General features: G+C 33.2%; 3 protein-coding genes across 3 annotated transcripts; 1 reads left to right on the forward strand and 2 right to left on the reverse strand.

Moving 5' to 3' along the window:
- Nucleotides 1–6,209: 6,209 nt before the first annotated feature.
- Nucleotides 6,210–7,099, forward strand: LOC131011096 (chaperone protein dnaJ 11, chloroplastic-like). The gene has a single exon (XM_057938866.1). The coding sequence runs from the start codon at nucleotides 6,470–6,472 to the stop codon at nucleotides 6,893–6,895; it is 426 nt and encodes a 141-aa protein (XP_057794849.1). The 5' UTR covers nucleotides 6,210–6,469; the 3' UTR covers nucleotides 6,896–7,099.
- Nucleotides 7,100–9,988: 2,889 nt separating this feature from the next.
- LOC131011097 (uncharacterized) lies at nucleotides 9,989–10,777 on the reverse strand. Its single transcript, XM_057938867.1, has one exon. It carries the CDS (start codon nucleotides 10,448–10,450, stop codon nucleotides 10,136–10,138), a length of 315 nt encoding a protein of 104 aa, XP_057794850.1. The 5' UTR covers nucleotides 10,451–10,777; the 3' UTR covers nucleotides 9,989–10,135.
- Nucleotides 10,778–13,771: 2,994 nt separating this feature from the next.
- LOC131011098 (thaumatin-like protein 1) lies at nucleotides 13,772–15,731 on the reverse strand. The gene is made up of 3 exons (XM_057938868.1): nucleotides 15,379–15,731; nucleotides 14,604–15,276; nucleotides 13,772–14,153 (listed from the first exon to the last, which is right to left on the reverse strand). The coding sequence occupies exons 1-3, from the start codon at nucleotides 15,449–15,451 to the stop codon at nucleotides 13,946–13,948; spliced, it is 954 nt and encodes a 317-aa protein (XP_057794851.1). The 5' UTR covers nucleotides 15,452–15,731; the 3' UTR covers nucleotides 13,772–13,945.
- Nucleotides 15,732–22,294: the final 6,563 nt, after the last annotated feature.

A 22,294-nucleotide genomic window follows, 5' to 3' on the forward strand; every position in this document is an offset into this window, starting at 1 on the left:
TGGAGAGATTATGAGTTCCCGAATGAAAATGTAATAGGAATGAGAATGAATAAAATTTAGAGGTATAATAGCAAGGGGGGAAAAAGGAAAATGATGGTTTAAACTACGGCCATTTCTTTTTTTTTAAAACGACACTAACGGCCATTTCTTGAAAACTGAATAACAGTAATTGATTCGTCAACGATCATTGGCGGAGAAAAATATCACAAAAAACAAGGAAAAGTCAACCCACCTAAAACTAAAAAACAATAAGGAAAAGTTAAAATTTGGGTACCCATTTATTCGAACGTGTGACGTAAATACGGGGCACATAATACTTTCATTGGTACCCATTTTCTTCTTTACAGATACAGAATATATATCATATTATATTATAATAAAATAATAAATTAATCAATCAAATACAAACTAGATCACACCTTAATCAACAATCAAATTAGATAAACAAAATTAAATACCTGAATTTACTCAAAAAAAAAAAATTAAATACCTGAATAAATAAAAAATACAATCTACGGGATATCAGTCCCATTATAAATGCTCCACTTTTCATAATGGAATGTCTCATTACAAATGTCTCATTCTTTTTTGATAACATATTTTCTCTATACTTAATTTTTAAATAATTTTAACTAATCCACTTTATCTACTAATTATATATTTTTTAGTTTTCGTACTTAAAAGTAATGAGACATTTGTAATGGAAATGATGGAGTAATAATCTTTTGTAAATGAAAAAATTGGTGACTCATCGTTATCCAATTCATGGTCTCTTAGGCATTAATTTTTGGCCCGATGTTGCAAAAATTTGGCATCCAATTGATATCATGTCAACAAATGCCAACCTATTGTGGGTGATCCTATTATCCTTATGCATTATATGGGGGCACCACACCACCCATCACGTGTTGATGACTACTCATGTCAACATTTGCACATATTCAATCGGATATATTAAATAAAAATAGAAATTTCGTAAAATATAAAGAGCGATGTCTCAACACCTCGTAATCATCATATAACATAGAGATACTTGTATATTTTGGAAATTATTGCAAATTCAACCTAATTTTTGAAATTAACCTTTTTACTTTTAAATTTGTTTTTGGAGTTTGAGATTTTAAAGATAATGCAATTATCTTTAATATAATTGTTTCCCATAATTTGAAAAAGAAATACAAATTAGTTAGTCGATTTAAAATCCATAAAATTCAATCCGCAAACCTAGGATCTATGCAAGGTGAGCCAATGAAGAGGCCTGTGTGTTTTCAGACATTGAACGATAATTCTATTAATCCTAATCCTTAGATGAGTGTCGCCTGTCGGTGTGGCTCACCACATATAGCGCCGCGTATTAACATAGAATCTAGCTGTTTATTTATTGATGGTGCCATAACTCCTCATTAATTCATTTATAATTATTAAATTTCACCGCCAAACTCACAGTTTAGATTCCCCAAATTGAAACACACATGTTCGCCCGCCGACCATAATTTCCGATTTTTTTTCTTTCTTTCTTTTGAAAACATAATTTCCGATTCTTAATTAGTCCATTTCTTAGATTAGTGTTGGGTTGACTTTTTAAAAATCAAAATAATTTATAAGTTATAAAAGAGTTGTAAATGCTTCTTAAGTGTTGGCTGTTGTTCGTGAAAAATACACTTTAAATGTGTATATTGTAAAAAGAGTTATAAACTCTTATTTATCATTGGTTCTTGTTTTTCAAGAGATTAATTAATTAAATGCGTCTAGAAAGTTAATTGTTATTTAACTTTCAGTTATTCACGGTTGATGAGATTTTGAGAAGATGTATAGGTTAAGTATGAGAGAGTCTTATTGTGTAAGTCCTTGTATATCTTAACTTCATATAGTTGATAGTTTTTCTTGGACGATCTCAGATGTAGGTTGTTTAACCGAATTGAATTATCATTCCCGATATGCAGAATTCCTATATATCATATGCAATTTTATTCATTGATATATGCATTCTTCTTTGAGATTATATACAGGATAGTATTATTGATGTGTATATAACTAGGGGTCCCATTTTTCTTAGGAAAAATCTTTAAAAGGTACATGAGGGTGTGTTTGATACACAACTTGAGATAAGGGATGATAAATAAAACATAGATAAATAATATAGATTAGGTGAGATTGTTAATATTTTATAGGTGTTTGATAAATAAGATGTCTAAGATAATTAATATTATTGTCCCCAAGGGGACACCAAGCGGTGCGACATTCTGTCTGTGAACAGTGAGGTCTCGGGTTCAAACTCCACTGCTCCCCCTCCTCAACTCCCCCAAGTCAAAAAAAAGAAAAAGATAATTAATATTATTATTTGATATAAAAGATACAACTATAGATTAATGAATAAATTATAATTTTAACCTTATATTTAAATAAATAAATTAAACAAAAGAAAAATAAAAAAATAATTATCCCATCCCATCCCAACCCCAACACCAGTACCCCCAACCCACGCCCCTTTCTTCTTATATGGGTAGAGAGATAAGTTATCCCACCACTTTGGTGTAATTAGTAATTTCATTGTAATAGTGAAAAACATGCGGGTCTGACCTTTATTGCGGGCTTGGACTACTATATAAAATGCCTATCAAATGGAAGGAAAATGTGAGAAATACAATTTATCTAATCTAATAGCCCCTATCAAACGGATAGGGGCTATTAGAAATAACATATTTTATCCACTTGAGGTCCAAATATATAAATTCATATGCGATTAGAAATAACATATTTTATCCTTTTTGAGAGGAAAATAACATATTTTATTAATATTCTTTTAATAATTTAAAATTATAGACAAAACTACAACGTTTATTATAAAACGACAACATTTTAAATTAAATTGTAAACGACGCCGTATCCTCGTCAGCATTAGTAAGCCACATCAGTTTTAATTTTTGTCGGAGAGGTTCATCGTGAAAAAAATCAGAATCATTTGAAAGGTTATGCATTTTTATCTAAAATTTAAAAGTCATGGGAAAAACGAGAATCTGGTAAAAGTTCGTGAATTTTGGCGCTATTTGCCCTAATTAATACTCCCTCCATCCACGAAAGAAATTCTTAAGAGACAGTGACACGGATTTTCATAAAATGTTGTTGAGTATATTGAAAGTGAAGATGAAGCTATTGAGTGTATTAGAAATGGTGAAAAAGTATTAGTAATTTATCGTATTGGTGAAAAGGGAAGGGTAATTGAGGTATTTTTAAGTGGTGGGGTATAGTCCCAAAATAGATAGAAAGTTTTTATATGGATGTTTCAAAAAGAAAAAAATAGGAAGTTCTTTCGTGGACGGAGGGAATAGTAGTGAATATAAAATTAAAGTTATTTGAATTGTAACACTAGATTCTTTGAGACAACAAAAAGTTATTTGAATTGTAACACCATAAAATTCTAACAAATTAAAATGACCCCATAAATCATCTGATAATAATTGAAAAAACTCATTCCAAAAGATATATCCCTTCTATTCCCTATAATTATGCATAGTTGAACATGACATAAATTTTAATAAAAAGTTATTTAAAGTATTGATAGTGAAAAAGGGCTGCACAATAAAGATATTGTTAGGGCTCATTTGGTTTTCTTTAAAGGATTATGTATGATAATTTGTAACCAAGATATTTAGCGTGGATAATGACAGATTATTAATACTGAGTTGGTGTTTGCATGGCTAAATACAGAATATCCTGATTTAAATTAATCCTAGGGGGATATAGTATTATTAATTCTAAGAAATTTGGATTAATAATACTGGATCGTGGGATTAAACCGAGTCATCCACATTATTACTAAATACTAGTACCAAACACTAGACTGATCTGTACTAAATTAGCTAATACAGTGTATTAGCCAATATCAAACACACTCTAAGTAAATTGTGGATCGGATAAATAGTGTAATGTATAAGTTACAAATGAAAATTGTGAAAATTATGTGTGCAATAATATCCAAAATTAGAATGTATCTAAATTTAGGGTATATACAAAAAAGAAAAAGTATGCCTTGTTAAAATTAGGGTATATAAATATCTTGTTAATGCTCCATAGACTATAGTACGCAAACATCGATCATTTTGAAATCCTGACCTTAAATACTATTAATGGCGGTTAATGATGTCATCAACTTTTGATCTGCAATTGATCTATTTTCCTTAAATTAAAGGATGAACTGCTTTAATCACAACACTATAGTTTAATCTTCTATAAAAAAAAAAAAAACACTATATTTTAATCTTGTGTGTAAATCCAATTTTTTTCATGTGAAACTTTGTCGGGTGCCAAACAAACTATGATTTGTTACCTCTTGAAATAATGTAGTTCTATCACAAAAAATAAAAATAAAAAATTGAGTTACTGTAGTTGGGAAAAACATAAACAATGATATTATACTTGCTGCGTTGCTGGTGTGTTTTAATAGTCATATAATAGTTGTAAAATAAGATAAAATAGTTGGACAATAATCCAAAAGGGACGTCTTTATCAAAGTTTTCCGAAATTAACGTTTTGAGTCAGCAAATCAGGGTTTTATCCACATCCTTGGTCGACATATGGATAAGCGCAGCCTATTACATTGCCAACGAATCTCCTGCATGTGGTCCACTGCCATTTATGTACTAAAGTATTAAAGGATAAACTTATTCTATCCAGAAAAATGGATAAATTATTCATTTTCGATCAATCATAAATAGCAACTACCTAATTTTATAATGTCCAAAAAAAAAAAACTACCTAATTTTATAAAAGTATGTAAGAAAAACTTACATTTAACAAATGAGCGATTTTTTATTTCTATTGAAAAATATGCCTGCATCATATATATTTATATCGAGTTTAGATCGAATTGATGGGATCGTCTGAATTTGATGGAATCAATTGAATTGAGATTATCAATTGATGCAGGGGCGGGGCTAACCTACGGAAGGCCCGGTACGAAATTTAAAATCGGGCCCTTTTTATTGCTAAAAATGTGTCAAAATTATAAAACAAAAAAATATATATTACCGAACGATAGTTTTTATTATTATTATTATTATTATTATTATTATTATATTACACAATAAGCATGTAAAAACTAAAACATTTACTTGAGAAGTGTTGCTCTCCTTGTAAATTTTGAAACAAAATCACTAATAACACTTTGATCATCAATTTCACACGCCACTTAATGAAGGAAAAGAGCCCCAAAGCAATAAAAATATAAAATTATAACTAAACAAAATCACTAATAACACTTTCATCATCAATTTCACACACCACTTAATGAAGGAAAAGGGCCCCAAAGCAATAAAAATGTAAAATTGTAACTCTCAAGAATCGAACCTACATCAACAAGATTTCACATAACTTGAAGAGGGCATCTTTCCACTGAACTAGTTAATAAATTTATTTATTTTTTAATTATTTAAGTATATATAAATATATAGACCTATATATAATCGGAGGCCCTCAATATTTCGGGCCCTGTGCGGTCGCCCACCCCGCACACCCTCAAAACCGCCACTGAATTGATGGATCAGTCGAGTGTGATAATCTTCTGATATAAATTCATTAGCTGACGAGTTAATTGATTGGTTGATTTTGCGCAACAATTATTCTATTTATTTATTGCTCTCGTTACAGCTAGTTTCGAACGAATTTTTCAATTATAAATATGAGTTAGTATAGTACAATTGGTGTGGGAAAATTTTGTTTATAGTTTATGAAAAAAATAGTTAGAATTGAGAAACAAAGAAAAATAGTAGTCAGTATTCCTGACTTGAGAACCACTCAGTTCTTTTCTATTCAGAAGAAAATTGTGTGATAATTTTATTAAGTTAAGTACATCCATCTTTTCCTTCCCATAAACATATTATAATCGAACCATGTAATTTTTTAGGTGGTGTTTTTGTTTTTAAGTGATTTGGGTTTGATCGAGGCCAAAAAAATTCTAGAAGGTCATATGTAATTTTTGTTCTGAATTTGTGTTTTCTTTCTTACATTACAGACAATTAAACAAGTTTGCATCAAGACAATAAAGTGCAATCTGTTGATAAGACGCTTCTCCTTCAACCAATAGATCGGGGGTTCGAGTCACCCTATGAGCTTAGAGTGTGAGTGAATTTTTTTCCTTTTTTTTCGGTTGTAATATTTTTTTTTTTTAAAAAAAAAAACAAGTTTGCATCGCTCTTCTATAATACTACCATATAAGTATTTTAAGTTTAAACCACTACTCTTTTTTTTTTTTTTTCCATTGCGCGTCTTCGAAGTTAGTCATGTGTTTTTCATCATCAATTTAGCTGAAGTTAAGTTTAATCAATCAAATCCATTAATTTGGTTGGAACAGATAAAAGAAAAAAGAAAATAAACCCAACAATGAATACCTTCCACTACTACTCTATATATTCCACCTTAAACACAAAACGCATCAATCATCACCTCTCACACATTTCTGCGTTTTCCTCCAATGGCTTCCTCCACATCATTTTCCCTCCACAGCAAGCTATTCTCCCGCCGCTTCACCGCCAATCCGCCCCCGCATTCTCCGATTACTCTCCGGAGCTCGCTCCGCATCTCCGCCGGCTACGCCACCGCGGAGATAAGCAGGACCGCCTCCCAGGCGGCGTCGTGCTACGACGTGCTAGGGATCGACGCCGGCGCAACTTTCCAGGAAATCAAGTCCGCCTACCGGAAGCTGGCGCGGACTTTGCACCCCGACGTCGCCAACAAGGGCGGCGAGACGGCGGACGAGTTCATTCGAGTGCACGCCGCGTACTCCACACTCTCCGACCCGGAGAAGCGCGCGGTCTACGACAACAGTCTATCCTGGCGGCGGCGGCCGGCAACGGTGACGCCGCGGGGGCGGTCGTGGGAGACTGATCAGTGCTGGTAGCGGAACATCTCCCAATTTCATTATTGGATCTGTACATATAGTTAGTTTCGAGTAAAAAAGTTTATGAAGATTTGATTGACGATTAATAGATCTGTGAGTCAAATTAAATTAACAAGCAGTGGAGTAGATCATATTTGTAATTCGTTCCGCTGTTATTCTAATCTTAGCTTATTAAACAATACGAATATCGCCAATTCTGTTCGATTTGTTTTGTTTTTGTTTTGCTGCTAAATGAATAGGGTTCTCTCTTTTTGTCACTGCCACACGTTTCCTTGTATCCGAATGTGCGCTAATTTTAACCTAATTGAATTCTACTGGGTACGTTAACTTTATCCTAGGAACTTTTATTGCAATTAACAAATTCTAATGAAAATTTAATAAATTAAAATTAATGTTTATGTTAATTAGCTAGTGTTTGAGTAGGTGCTCCAAGGCATTGGATCAAATAAAAATTTCACTTAACGTACAAACTAAAAATCACTTACACTTAACTTATAAAATTATTGCACTTTACACTATAAAGTATCTACACTTTAGTGGTCTTGTGTTTGAATTCCAAAATTAGCATAATTATAGTGCAATTTATTACTACAAAAATACAGATATTTTATACATTAAGTGCAATAACTTTATAAGTTAAGTGTAAAATTTTTAATTTTTACATTAAATGGATTTGTACTTGAACTCAACCTGGTGCTCCAAAACCCAAAAGTTATAGTAGTAGATTCGAATCTCACTAGCGCACTCAATTTACCAATTTTTTAAGGTTTGCGAGTTACTGTATAAATTCATGAGTTTATGAAGTTTATCCTATAGGCATTTAAGGTAGAGTTGCCGGGTTAGCATGAACATAAAAGGAGGCCCAAATGAAAAGGACCAATTGTAAACAAAAATTGATGAAAGTATATAAAATGAAACCCAATACAATGATAAAAAATAAAAATAAAAAGGCCCAAATCAAAGGGACAAACCTTATTGTATGAGCTATAAACTTCTCAAATTGGGCATTATATTATTTATCATTTGCACTAGTTCAACATATATTACTTATACATTTGATAATAATACTTTCTATGTCCACACAAATAATTCTTAATGAAGGGCGGTACGACTTTTTTTTTAAAAATAATTATTTATTTAATGAGTAAAAAAAGAAAAAAGATCCCATAGATTTAAAAAATAGAAATAATTAGTAAGAGAAAGAACCCACGAATGAAAAATGTTGTAAATCTATAAATGATATAGACAAACGAAAATAACAAATCAGAACATATTTTCGTAGACAGATGAAGCAATAAAAACACCTTACATGGACCCAAACTTGGGGAAGACTTTTAGTCTTTTGTGTTTTGGGGCCCTATGGTATCCGGCAGCCTTTACAGGCCCAAAATGGCCCATGGTCGGCTTGTTGGAAGTTCAAGTTTGTCGCTCAAAATCAGGATTAGATGTTATCTTATGTTGCTTCTTTGAACGCCAAGAAACCAAAAATGATCCAAGAAATAAGCGAGAAACAGTGACAGAGCTTCTTGTATCAAGGCATGCACCCTAATTTGCATTGCAAATGCGGAGCAACACGGGGACTGGGGGCTGGAGCACCCCCCAAATTTTGAGTTTAAGTATATATGTCTTATATCTACTATAAAAGAACTTTGTCTTATAAAAGTTGATTTACTTGTTACGTCAACTCATATATATTTAATTTAATGTTAATTATGTTATTTAAAATTATATAATCTATAAAAATATTATTCGTATCATAGTTATTATGCTTTTCTTTTAATAAAAAATGCTTAAAATGTACAGAATGTCTCAAAAAAAATTGTAGTATATTAAAAATAAATAATTTATGAAAATAGTGTTCGTTATTATTATTATTATGCTTGTTTTAAATAAAAAAATGCCTAAAATATACGAAATATCCCAAAAAAATCGGGGGTACCGACCCCCAATCCGTATAAATTCAGCCCCCTCAATTAAATTCCCCAAGATGGAGCGATGAAGAGCCTCACCACCAATTGTCTTTTAAGTATGCATTCAAGCATATGGCTTAGCCAAGAATGGGCTCAACCTATTTCCCATGCTAGACTTAACAACATATGCTACTTTATTCCTTCGTTAGGGGTATATATTTTAGTTTATCTCAAAAGTCGCTTAGAAAATCGAATGAGTCGGCCTAATTAATGAATATTTTCTTTATTAATTGTCAAAATCAATTATTTTACTTGTAAATTTGATAATAAAGTTTAGAAGTATATGAAATACTAGTATGTTTTAATTTTTCTCCAACAGTTCATAAAATAATTTCTGACACTAAAAGTAAAGAAAGATCATAACTTATATTAAATGTATGCCCCATTCTTACCTCATAACAAAAGTATTTAGTTACGATATATTACTACAATGATATTCAATTTTGAATATAACACAAAGTTAATTGTTTTAGTTCAAAACATATACGACCTATTTTGCGATACAAGAATACGATTATTGAGAAAAGTTAAACCTGTAGTGACTTTTATTTGTAAACATTGAAGTTATGGCCGAAATTTCATTTAAATAAAATTTAGCCCGAATGAAAAAATAATCCAAAATCGAATGACCAGCTCGAAATCGAATGGCGTGATGGGATTAACATCGAGTTTTAAAAGATTATAAAACTATATGTGTTGGCAAAATAAGTCTAAAACAAAACTACAAAAACCATGAAAGTCCGAATGAGTTGGGTACTACTGTGTCAAGTGCAAAATTTTGCCATCACATGAGCACCATAACATCTACAGAATTGTGTGTCAAGTGCAAAATTTTGGACACAAAAAAAAATTATATTTCAAGAATTGATGAATTGATTCAGCGTAGATATAATTATATGTTCCATACATCTGACAATATATGTATGTACATACACTACACAGGCAAAATCTCAAGTCCCAAATATCCATTTATCTATGCACGAGCCATTACCTTCTTACTTTAAATTTCAATTTACAATACCAGCAAAAACCTTTCCACGCACACAAGAATTTTGCATCAGCTATTGAAAAGCATGTGTAAGATTTTTAGATGGAATAAAACAAGAAAATGCGAAGAAAAGCAGAGGAGAAGATGTTTTTTTATCTATATATTTCCACCGATATATATGTACACACATATTATATACTCCTATGTTTACAATCCCTAAAAATTCTGCTGCAAAACAGATTCTCGACACCGATTTGAATAAATTTTATAATTGAGGAATTATCAATAATGATGATGGTGAGGGAGGCGGAACCGGACCTGAGAGGCCGGCGATTTGACGGCGACGCCGTGCCAGCAGATGCCGCCGCGACACATTTCGTGTGGGTGATCGCGCGCTATGAGCGCCTGCGTGACCTTCCGCGAGACGTCCCAGGTGAGGCTGGCGATGACGATGGCTGCCACCACCGCCGTGGAGAGGGCGAGGACGTAGCCGCTGCCGAAGCTCCGCCCCACGGCCAGGCCGTAGGCCTTCATCGCGGCGATGACAACAAGGTAAATCGTCGTCAAATTCCCCACCACCGCGTTCGAGATCGTCATAGCGCCGAATCTTCTAGAGCATTCGGGTGCGTCGGTGCGATTTTTTGTGTGTTAAAATCACAAATCAATACGAGTTTTGATTGATTGGTAGGTGGAATTTAATGGCTGCGGGTGAGGTTTTCTTATTTTTCTTTTCTTTTTTTTTTCTTTTTTTGTTTTTGAAAGTGAAGGCATGAAGATTGAAGACGTACGAAGCTGTGGTCGGGTGGGGAAGGTTCGGGTCGGGTCGTATGGTTGTGATTTTCTTCTCCAATAATTAAATTTTAATTTGAAAATTTGGTGTTACCGAGTCCGAGAAAGTGAAAGGGAAACAAACCATTTAACAATCCACAGTCTCTGCGCCGCTTGATTTTCATTATCATGCCATCAAAAAATCATTGCATACGTGGCGCAATCAGATTTCTTCGCATGCTTACCGAACAACATGTGGCCTAACTTGTCATTATTGTCCATTACTTAAATGAAGCTACAACACAGTAGTTATTCTCGATGTATACAAAAATGTCACTTTATTAAGTGATAACGAAAAAAAAAACATTTCTATAAAAATATTAATTTTATATTTAAGTTTAAGTGAATCGTCTAATATATTTTTAAATATTAATGGATTGCTTTGTTTTTAAAAAAAGTATTACACTTTTTGTATATAATTATATTTGTGTCAGAAAAATACTAGTTTAAGAAAAATATGTAATAATAGCAAAAGCATTGTATCAGTCAATGATTATTTTTTAATTGGGAAGATTTATTTAATTTATATGATTAAATAATGCATTCGATCATTTACTAAAATCTTGAATTATTTCATTTTATAAAAAAATATATAAAAATTAGTTTCTTATTGAATAAAGTGTGTAGCCAGGCGGAAAATAAGCATCCAAAGAGGTAGCCGCTCGGACAGCTACTTTTCAGACATATAACCTACTTTTTTGATCATATAATCAATTATTATAATTGAAAATCATGTTTTTATTTTTTTAGAAAAAAGAAAAACATGAAGTGAAGGAATCGAGATTTAATAAGAGAAAAAGAAAAATAAATATATTGCAAAAGGTTCAAAACATACATTTATGATTAAGACATTAGTAATTTAGTCAATTTGAACACAAATACAGGTATTTTTTTTTATAAAATTGGGAATTGTCACTACAACCTAAGAATAATGGGCATTTTTTTTTGTTTTTGCTCTAAAAATAATATTGAGCTCCTTTAAAAAATAAAAAATAATAAAAATTGGGAAAAGATCGCTGGTTAGATTAGATAAAAATAATATTATGAATTGATTTATTATATTAAATTGTATTGTATTATTTGTATATTTTAAATTATTTGATAATTTTATCATTTAAATTAAATCTACTAATTCATATCTATTAAAAATTTGAAACTAAATATATTCTACTGAAAATACTCAATTATATACTCTTTTCGTCCCATTTGTATTGACACCCTTGCTATTTTGGGTTGTCCCAATTATATTGGCTTCTTTATTAAAATAACAAAAATAAGGCTCCTAAGTGGGCAAAGGTAAAGCATTTCACCTACTTAACTTATAAATAAAGATTTTTTTAATTTTCGTGTCCAAAAGTAAGAAGTCAATACAAATGAGACGGAGGGAGTATTTTTCAGGTCATGAAAAGTATACACCAATAAAATTACAGCTCATCTATATGGTATGTTTGGGACCAATTAAGGTTTTTTTCTTCACGTACTTACTCGTCGACTAACATGAATTGAGATGCCGTTATTAAAAGAAACATGATCTCTCATAATAATAATAATAAACATGATCTCTCATTTATTTTAATAAATTAATAATTAAATAAAAAATTTAAAAACCATGTAATGATAGAGTCGAAACTAAGAGCATTTCTACCGAGGCTCGCGAAGCGGGTATGCACGAGCCCCGTTTGCGTCCCCTGGTGCGCTATGATTGAGCAACTCCGCGACCTTCATGGTTGGAAAATTTGGCCCAACATTTCTAATTTGAATGTTATTTTAATTTTAGTTTTAATTTGGCCCAACATTTTATTTTAATTTTAATTTGGCCCAACATTTATTTTTATTTTAATGTTATTTTAATTTGAATTAATGTAGGTTTTTATTTTAATGTAATTTTAATTTTTAATTAGTGTAGTGTTAAATTTTAATTTAAATTAATTTTATGATTTTAAATTTAATGTTTAATTTAATTAAAAAGTACATTAAAAATAAAGATAAAATGAACAAAAATTAAGAGCTTGTTGTAGGGAAATGGCTCCAAAATGGTGGAGACCATTTAAGAGCCCCTTGAGGTGCTCTAAGTCAGGGGCGGATCCGGGGGGCCCCCTCCCAAAGTTTGACTTATATATATATTCCTAATTATAAAAGAGTATTGTTTTATAAATTGATTTGCTTGTTATATTCTCTCGTAGAGATTTAATTTAAGGTTAATTGTGTTATTTAAAATTATATAATTTATGAAAATAATAATAATAATAATAATATTATTATTATTATTATTATTATTATTATGCTTGTCTTTTAATAAATAATGCCTAAAATGTTTGGAATGCCCCCAAAAAATTTGTAATGTATTGAAACTAGTTTGAAATGTATTGAAATTATATCACCCATGATATTATTATTATGCTTGTTTTTTTGAAGAAAAAATGTCTAAAATGTACGGAATTCCCCAAAAAAATTTGTAATGTATTGAAGTTATATAATCTATGAAAATGTTGTTCTTTATTATTACTCTTATGTTTTTATTTTGATAAAAAAAAATTGCCTAAAAAAAACCGGGGACAACCGCCCCCGAATCCCGGTAAAAGAGTAGCCCCTCGAACAAATTCCTAGCTCCGCCACTGCTCTCAGTTGTGGATGCTCTAAGACCTTTGAACTTAGGCACTAAACACTTTACTGATCTTTCATTTTTATTTTTATTTTGAAAAGTAAATAAATTATTTAACAAACTGCAAATCGCGAGAGCTGAAACTGATTAACTGTCCGGACATGATAAAAAAAACTATCAAGAGCCTCCTCAATTTTATTCTCATAATAGCGGTTGTATTCTATTTTATTAAATGTCACTCCTAAAAGAATCAATATTAATATCTCAGTTAATTAGTAAATTAGAAACAATTAAGTTGTTGATGCATGGAAGGTCCCGGCCCTACCTAGCTATGTCATCATCACACAATATGATCGATTTCATCGTATAAGTTTCTGTTTGCTTTCCAAAAGAATCAAACAACTACCAGTCTAGCTTGTAATTCCAGTAAAGTAGCAAAACTTTGCTTGAAAGAGCATCCCCAACAACCACTGTCGAAACAATTTGAATTCATCCCGAAGCAATTGCTAATTTTTTTTCTCTCTTATTAACTAAATATATAACAAATTAAAAAAAAAAAAAAACTGCTGAATAACATGGTCCTAAACAAATAACGAAATTCTATTCACATGTCTTGCAAAAACTGAGCTTATCAATCTGGTCGTAATTAATTTGGCGAGTGTCTAAAAATGAAGAAATGAGAGTGACAGAAAAATTGTGGCAGCACAAATAATAATATGAGATGGCATCATGGTATCTGGTGATGAGCCCCCAATCAAAAAATTGGGCAGCCAAGAAGGAAGGCTTCCGTCGGCCGGCGGAGGCAGCCAACTTGGCATTCCGGTAGTCGTCGTTGCCGGTGATGATGTAGAGTCCATTGAAGATTTCTGACTGCACAAAAATTATTCATTCCTTAATGGTCTGATAAATATCTGAAGTACTTTTGTGCACATAATTTTAGTGGGAACACGAAGAAAGTAAAAGAGGAGATTTTTTAATTAAAAGTACAACTAGATAACACACTCTGATAAAAAGGGAGAAAGGCTGAAAAGAGAGATATATTATGATGCAAGGAAAGTGAAAGGAAAAGCACTACTAAAAGATTCTTCTCGTTAGCCACCGCTGCTAATACGATTCTTTGTCGTTCAAGTAATAATATATCAACGTAGAAAAGTTAAACAGATCAATATCCCAAAACATTAATTGATCGATTTTGTAATAGTGCTAAACATTATGGAACACATATAGCTGAGAGATATGCATGCAAAAGAAGGGATTTATAAAATATAATTGGAATGAATAAGAATATGTTGGATTTGAAAGAAAAATGAATCCTAGTACCTTGTCCGAGAAGGGCAGAATGTAATCTTATAATCTGCAGCAGTGCACGTAAAAGTACTGGTAGCATCATCATAGGCGTAGCTATAGGATCTCGGGCAGGCATTCTTGAACATCTCCGAGTAGACCGACGGCCGGCAGGTTGCGGGTGACCCATACGCGCCGCTGCAACAATACTCCGGATTGCCAAACGCCTCGCATGCACTCTTGCACGCCTGCCCGTCCCCTGCCCGCAACTCGTTCGGGCACACCCGGTTCAAATCACTCACGCACCCGGTCGCCCCGCAGCCACCCGAACCGCCCACCGCTTCCACAATCATGGGCAAGTTGTAGCCGTCCACCAGGCTGACGTCGTAGAAATCTTGCGTTCCTGAACCGATGGTGAATTCGGCTAGGGTGGCCGGCGGGGCGGCGCCGGCTCCATTGCACTCGATTTGGTTGGAGCCGCAGTCGCCGGTGGTGCAGCTGCCTTGGCCGCTGATTGGGTCGAACGAGCAGCCGGTTCGAGCCCAGAAGCGGCCGGACCATCCCGGTGGAGCTTGGAAGGATTGGGTGGCGTGGGGTGTGAGTTGGAAACCGGTCGTGCCTAAACCGGAGCTACCGGCATTGGATAGAATACCGGGCCAGACTGTGTAGTCGCACCGGTTTACGACGGTGAATGTAGTAGCTGAAGTAGCTGAAAAATAAAATACAAATAAGAGACATGCATCATTAATTGTTGAATGGGATCAAATGAAACAGTGTTTGGTTAGGTGCAATAATTATAGAGTGTACGTACCTTTGGGCAAGAGGAGAAAAATGAGGGTGATGTAAACCGCATAGCCAGAAGAAGAGGTTGAGTACATAAACATTTGAGGACAGGCCGGGGAATTAATTAACAACACTGAATGTTTATTGAAATTTGAGATGTTTACGGATGTAGACTAAACTAATATGGATGTTTAATTGGGTGTAATTTGTTGTTTTCAATCAAGCCCATCAACTTAGAGAGAGAGGAGAGATGATAGAAAATAAAAAGTTTCGGTCTCACTCAAACCATATATATGTATATACACATTGAATCTGCTGTGAGTTAAATAAGATTGAATAATTTAGAAAATTGAAGCCTGATTACATATCACATGATATATTGTGCATCAAAGAAAGTAAGGGTACTGACGGTGGGATATTAGCTGTGAATCTGTGATGGTGAGACGAAGGTTTTTTTTTTTTTTTTTAAAGATAATTAAATAGCATATTATGAACTTATATAGTATATACTATATATACAATAACTAATTAGATTAATACAAATTAAATCATATCTAAATCAATAATTCAATTAGTGTAGATTTTACATTAAACCATAGTAGTATTTTGGGATTATTTTGTCGTCCTCCAAAAAAATAATTTAGTTTTAATTGATATTTTAAAATTACTTTTTAAAAAAGTAATATAAAATTGCAAATTTTTATATTAGTGTTTATATTGATAATCACAATCAATTTGGGGGAATACAATTGTCGATACAGAAAACTTGTATGTGAATGATAGAACTAGTAATTAAGATTCGTAGTAAAGTTGGTAGTATGGTATAAATCATTAAACAAATAAAATTGATCGCATAACATCATATATAAATGGATCACAATATGAGTGAACTTGAAAACTCATGGAAGCACTATGCTTTAAATGGAAGCAAGTGACATTAATATATTGAGATACCATAAACTCCAAATCGTTGATTAAGTCAAAAGGATCCCTCGCTACCTAGCTCCTTATCGTTCCTAAATAAAAGTTTTCAAACTTATGCAATATGAACGCATCATTGAAATTTTAGGACGAATAAAGCTATCAGCTTTAGAAGGAATTAGATTCGATGATTACTTAAATATGTCTGACATTGATTTTTGGATGCTATATAGGACCACGCTTAAGACAGTTGATAAATACTCTACTATTACTAATATCAGATATGCCCATCTTGCAACAATCAAAGATAAATATTATCTCTCTTTTACTTTTTCACTACTCTCTCTATGTCTCTCCCTATTTACTTTATTTTTATTTTCTTTATATATACATTTTATTAATTTACGTGTCCCATTTTTTGGGACTCTATTATTGAAACGGATGAAGTATTTTTTTTCCATTTTGACAATTTCAATATTAGAAAATTATACTCATCATTTCGCTTCTTTGTGTTCTTAATTTAATACTTAGCATAAAATGTTTATATGTAAAAAATTTAAAAATGATAATCATTTAACAAAAATGTATGCATCTTTATATCTCTATAAATTGCATATTAGTTACTCTGATCGATGTTGAAATGCGACTTAATTATGTGTGTATTTATTTGTTATAAATATAATATTGTTAAGAGAAATATATTAATTAATTTTTTTTAATAAATTTTAGAGTCCGTTTAATCTGAAATCCGAAAATTTAGAATTATGGTTAAAAAAATTAGCTTGAATTTTTTTTTAAACTCAAAATTTGATGAATTGGTCCGATTGACGTCCCTAATTGCGGGCCAACAAATTGTTGTTTTCATTGGAGGAATAAAAGTTGTACAACCAGTTTAATGTCTGCAGACTGCACGCACTGTATATCGGAGTCGGTGTAGAAAGCGTTAGTTATATTCGAACTTGAAAATATTTGGAGTAGAAAGCTTAATTAATTTATTCCATCTCCCGTGATTAGGGTAAACTTTTTCCCACTTTATCAAATATATTCCTCTAATAAGGGATATATTTAACCTAATTTGGTGCTTTAATTGCATAACAAAAGTATGATTAGATTAAGAGGGTGTTTGGCTAAGCTTATTTTAAAGAGCTTATAAGCTCTTGGAGCTTATAAGAGCTTATAAGATGTAATTTTTAAGAACTTATAAGCTATTAAAGTGTTTGGATAATTGAGCTTATAAGCTAGAGAGATAATTTTTTTGCTAGAGAGAGAAAATCGAAGAAAAATGAACTTGAATGTTATATGATGAAAATAATAAATTATAGTTGAAAAATATTTGTAAAAAGATTGTTGCATATGAGATTATAAAAAAATAAGTTGGGGTAGAGGAACTTATTTTTTGGGGAGCTTATAAGCTCTTGGAGCTTATTTTGAGAGCTTATAAGTTGTTTAATTAGGAGCTTATTTTGTCAAACACTTTGAAAGAGCTTATAAACTCTTAAACATCTTATAAGCTGTTTTGAGGAGCTTATAAGCTCAACCAAACACCCTCTAACAATAAGAACCAAGTTGCTATATATCAATCTATTGAGATTCATTACATTCACATGGTAGAAACTAGTTTGCCCCTTAACTCGAACAAGTATATAATAAACCTTAGCTTGTATCGACCACAAATATAAGGTCATCCCAAATTAAGGATCGAAAAATCGAGCACGTAATTTTTAGTTATTTTTGGCAAATGTTGTTTGACGCTTCTTTCACAACTTAGGAACGTGCATGGTCGTGATTTCCATGGTGTAAAGGCCCACCAATATATATGCATCTTCTTTTCACCCTACGCAAATTATTTTAATTATTACGGGCATTTTGGTAAGAATTAATATATTTTGACAAAAACTTATATATTTTTAAACTTTAGCTATTATTTATATATTGACTAAGTAAAATGACTATTGTAGTATTTTTTGCATCTTTATTTGTACTTTATGAGAAATGGATTGGGTACAAAGTTGGAGGAATGATTTTTATTTTATTTTTTTGTTTCTTAAAAGAAAGGTCAATTTAAAAAAAAAAAAGAGAAAAAGAAAGGTCAATAATAATTCTTTATTTTTCTTCTGTGATGACTCAAATCTCAACTTAATGATTGGAAGGGAAACGTCTTACCAACTTAAATGTGTCTTATTTTCTTAAAGATTGATTTTATATTTAGGTAATTTACAATTTGCCATTATAGGCCGGATTTGGTCGTTTTTACACCTAAATTTGTAAACCACATTTATGAAATTGAACTATACGGGAAATTTACGTACACTTTGCAGCCTTTCAATTTGTGGTGGTGTTACTACAAGAAAAATCTTACAAAATATAAAGATTAATTAATTTGATTTACCCTTTCAAATTTATATTGCAATAATCCTTATATGTACTACAGTCTAACGATTAGATTAGATTAGATTAGATTAGATAATCTGGTAGTTGTCATGCAATTAGTTTCCCAATTGTAGATATGTGCATTATGGAAATACAGATGGATAAGATTAATGGAATGAAAGGGTGGTTATTAGTAAGCAAGCAGGTGAAGGATATATAATGATACGTAAAGCAATTTTGGTGATGTGGAAACAGTTGAATATAAAGTTGTCCACCACTTTTTCGTTGCTAACGAATACAAGCTTCTTTATGATGCAGCTATATCCTATCAAATTTGGAAAAAAGGTTGGATCCTTGGAAGTGGAGTTGCATATATACAGATACAATAGAGAGAAACACACACACACATGTGCTACGTAACCAAAAGTGATGGTGATCGATGGAGAATGTTGGAAGATCTCTCAACTTTTACTAGCAATTTAAGACAAGTGTATTTTCATTCAAAATATAAAGGGGAAAAGAAAAGACAACTTTTGATCCATGCAATTGTTTAAAAGAAAATTTATGCATGCATGAGTAGATTTTCTTCTCAACTAAGTTACTACCTCCGTCCCATTAAAGTTGGCCACATTTCCTTTTTGGGCGTCCCACTAAAGTTGGCCACTTTCTAAATAAGGAAAATTTTAACTTAATTAGATCTACTAATTAAGTTACTAAAGCAAACCCTAATTTAACCTACTTAAGTCTAATTTTCCATCATTTACACTTAATCATAGCCGCCCACTCTCTAGACTCTCCTTCTTGCTTCTTCTCCGGCGGCCGATACCGCCGCCGGCCGTCGGCCCCCGCCCCCGCCCCCGACCTCTCTTGCCTCTGCTCTCCCCCTCTCTCTCTCTCTCGTTGCGTGCGCGCGCGCGCGCACAAACGTCGCCTCTAGATCTGCTCTCTCCCGTCTGAATCTATCGTCGTCTCTGGTGAGCAAGGGTTCCGATTCGCGCGATTTAGGCGTGGTTCGCCCAGATCTGAGGTGGTGCGATCCCATGGCCGCCGTCTCTCTGTCTGCGCCGCGACCCCATGGTCGTCGTCCCTCTGTCTGCACCGCGACCCCATGGCCGCCGCCTCTCTGGTCTGCGCCACGACCACCGTCGACCCTTTTCCCTCTCTGAGGGTGGCGCAATTTGGGGGGTATTCGCCTAGATCGAGGTGAGGCTGATGAGCTCTAGTTCTCTCGGCTCAGGCAAAATCATTGGAAGAGGGGTCAGGAGCAAGGGCTGGAGCCGGAAGGGAGTAGGCGGCGGTTCAGAAAGGAGTACGCGGTGGCGGCGGCTTCTGGTTTTGGGGCGAGAAACAGGGCTGAAAATCTAGGGCTCCAGTTGGAGCGAGCGGCGGAAAATCGAGACATGGGGCCGTTGAACATCGAAGTTAGGGAGGGTTAGCGGCGGTGGGATGACCGCCGGCGCCGTTTGGTTTTGATTGGGGTCTGATTTGGTTTTGAGGAAATTGGGGTTTGATTTGGTTTTGGTTTTTTATTTTTTTGGTTTTTTTGGTGAGAAACGAACTCGCATAGCCAGAAAATTTGGGGCGATTTTCGTCGGCGGCGTCGCGGTCGCCGGCGCCGGCGTCGCCGTCGCCGTCGGCCGGAAAATGGGGAAGAAGATACAAATTTAGATTAAAGAAAGACTTAATTATCTCTTTAATTTTGTTGGACAACATTAATCTCCACTAACTATCTCTTTCTTAATCTTCGTGCCGAAAAGAACGTGGCCAACTTTAATGGGACGGAGGGAGTATATCTTATCCTTTTAGGTGTTTTGAACAATATAATATACTGAGAAAAACAGAAACGCCCTTTGATCATTTAACATTGAGTAAAAGTTTACTTTATATATGCTTATATTGACGAGCTTCTTCATTTCTGAATCAGACAGCGTTAGTATATTAAGAGAATAATTAATCAAGAGAATAATTAATTGGGACTCTAGAATGATTTTTTATCCCTACACGAAAGTTTTGTAGAGATCCTCTTCCTAGCATGTTCATAGTTGAGGATGAGCTACTCAGTCTCATAGGGAAAAACTATAGAATGGATCGGAGCTCAAGGAATTAGTTGAGTCAAACTCGAGTTTCACCGATTTTGAGCTCAATGACTCACTCGTGTCAATTCGGTCAGTTCATTCAATGCACCAGACTTGTTTGAGGTATTTTAATTAGAGTCAATGTATGAAAATACCACTTTGTTATAGTAAAAATAAAAAAAATAAAAGTACACATTTATTTAACAGAGGATCGGAGCATTCGAATTAGAGAAGGCTCTCTGAGAAACGTATTGCAGATGAAGGTGTGGACTTGAGCGGCACGAGGAGATGAAGACCACGACGACGATGGTGTTTGCGGTGAGAGAGAAAAGATGAGAGCAGAGCTAATTTTGGCACCAATCGAATTAACAAATGTTGGAGGAAAATTTGATATCTAGGAATTTTATTTCTCGGTATGAGAGAGAGAGAGAGAGAAAGATGACAGCACATATGAAGAAAAGATTGATTCCCAAACTTTTTGATCTGCAAAATTCGATATTTTATGCTGGACGCGTCAAATTAAAATGGGAGAAAAAATTAAATCTCGGTTTGATTAATTAAAAAAATACAAGTGAGGGAGATGATGTAGATTTAATTAAATATGTGAGGTTGTGCACTACAAAAAAAACGCATAATTAGTGACGGCGGAGACGCCGCCGCTAATTGCCGGCGGCAAAAACGACTACCCGTTTTTTGGAATTTACCGTCCAATTGAGTTTGTGTTCTTAATGTTCTTCAATTCACAATTAATTCTATGAATTCACAATTGACTCGTTAGTGTTTTATAGCTTGAATTCATAACCAACATTATTGCTAGTTGTGAATTTGAGTTTTAAATCTTGAATTCAAGACCAACACTATTTCTATTTGTAAATTCAAGTTTTAAAACTCGAATTCACGACTAGCACTATTTCTAATTGAGTATTCAAGCTTTAAAATCTGAATTTACAACTGAATAGTTAGTGTTGATTGTGAATTCAGGTCTTAAAATATGAATTCACAACTAAAATTAATGCTAATTGTGAATTCAAGTTTTAAAGCTAGAATTCACAATTATAATAGTCTTGGTTGTGAATTTGAGTTCAAAAACTCAAATTCATCACTAAAAAGTTAGTGGATAATTTTCAAGTTTTTATGTGAAAGGTAAAATAGTAAATATGGCTAGTCTTTAAGTTTTTTATTTTAGTGAATAAATTTTATTTTTACTATAGTAAAGTGTCATTTTAAAAGTCCACTCTTTTTTTTTAAAATAAAATCTAATACTCTACAAGCCAAATTTTTGAAATTCTGATATGCCGGTTCAATCGGTTTAACTGCGAATCGATTAGTTTTTTTCAATTGACCCGTGCAAAATTGCTACTAATTGGCAAATCCGGTCAAAATCGGCCACTCGGGGTAAGCTGGATCCATAAGTAAGAGCGACATGTGCTTTTAAAAAAATAGGCAAATATCGTATTAAAATCCCAAATTGTCTCCATTTTAGTAAAAATATTACTCTCCCCATCCCACCTCACTTGACCTACTTCTTTCCAACACAGTTATTAAAAGGAATAAGATTATAGTGTAAAATAGTGTGAA

Source organism: Salvia miltiorrhiza, chromosome 2, assembly GCF_028751815.1.
Source record: "Salvia miltiorrhiza cultivar Shanhuang (shh) chromosome 2, IMPLAD_Smil_shh, whole genome shotgun sequence".
In the NCBI taxonomy this organism is placed as follows: Eukaryota; Viridiplantae; Streptophyta; class Magnoliopsida; order Lamiales; family Lamiaceae; genus Salvia; species Salvia miltiorrhiza.

Bases quoted from the DNA above. Each gene is read 5' to 3' on its own strand.
- LOC131011098 (XM_057938868.1), bottom strand. From the start codon at position 15,451: ATGTTTATGTACTCAACCTCTTCTTCTGGCTATGCGGTTTACATCACC. The intron at 15,277-15,378 runs GTACGTACACTC...TTTATTTTTCAG, and splicing joins TTTTCTCCTCTTGCCCAAAG to CTACTTCAGCTACTACATTC. The intron at 14,154-14,603 runs GTACTAGGATTC...ATTTTTGTGCAG, and splicing joins TTCTGCCCTTCTCGGACAAG to TCAGAAATCTTCAATGGACT.
- LOC131011096 (XM_057938866.1), top strand. From the start codon at position 6,470: ATGGCTTCCTCCACATCATTTTCCCTCCACAGCAAGCTATTCTCCCGC.
- LOC131011097 (XM_057938867.1), bottom strand. From the start codon at position 10,450: ATGACGATCTCGAACGCGGTGGTGGGGAATTTGACGACGATTTACCTT.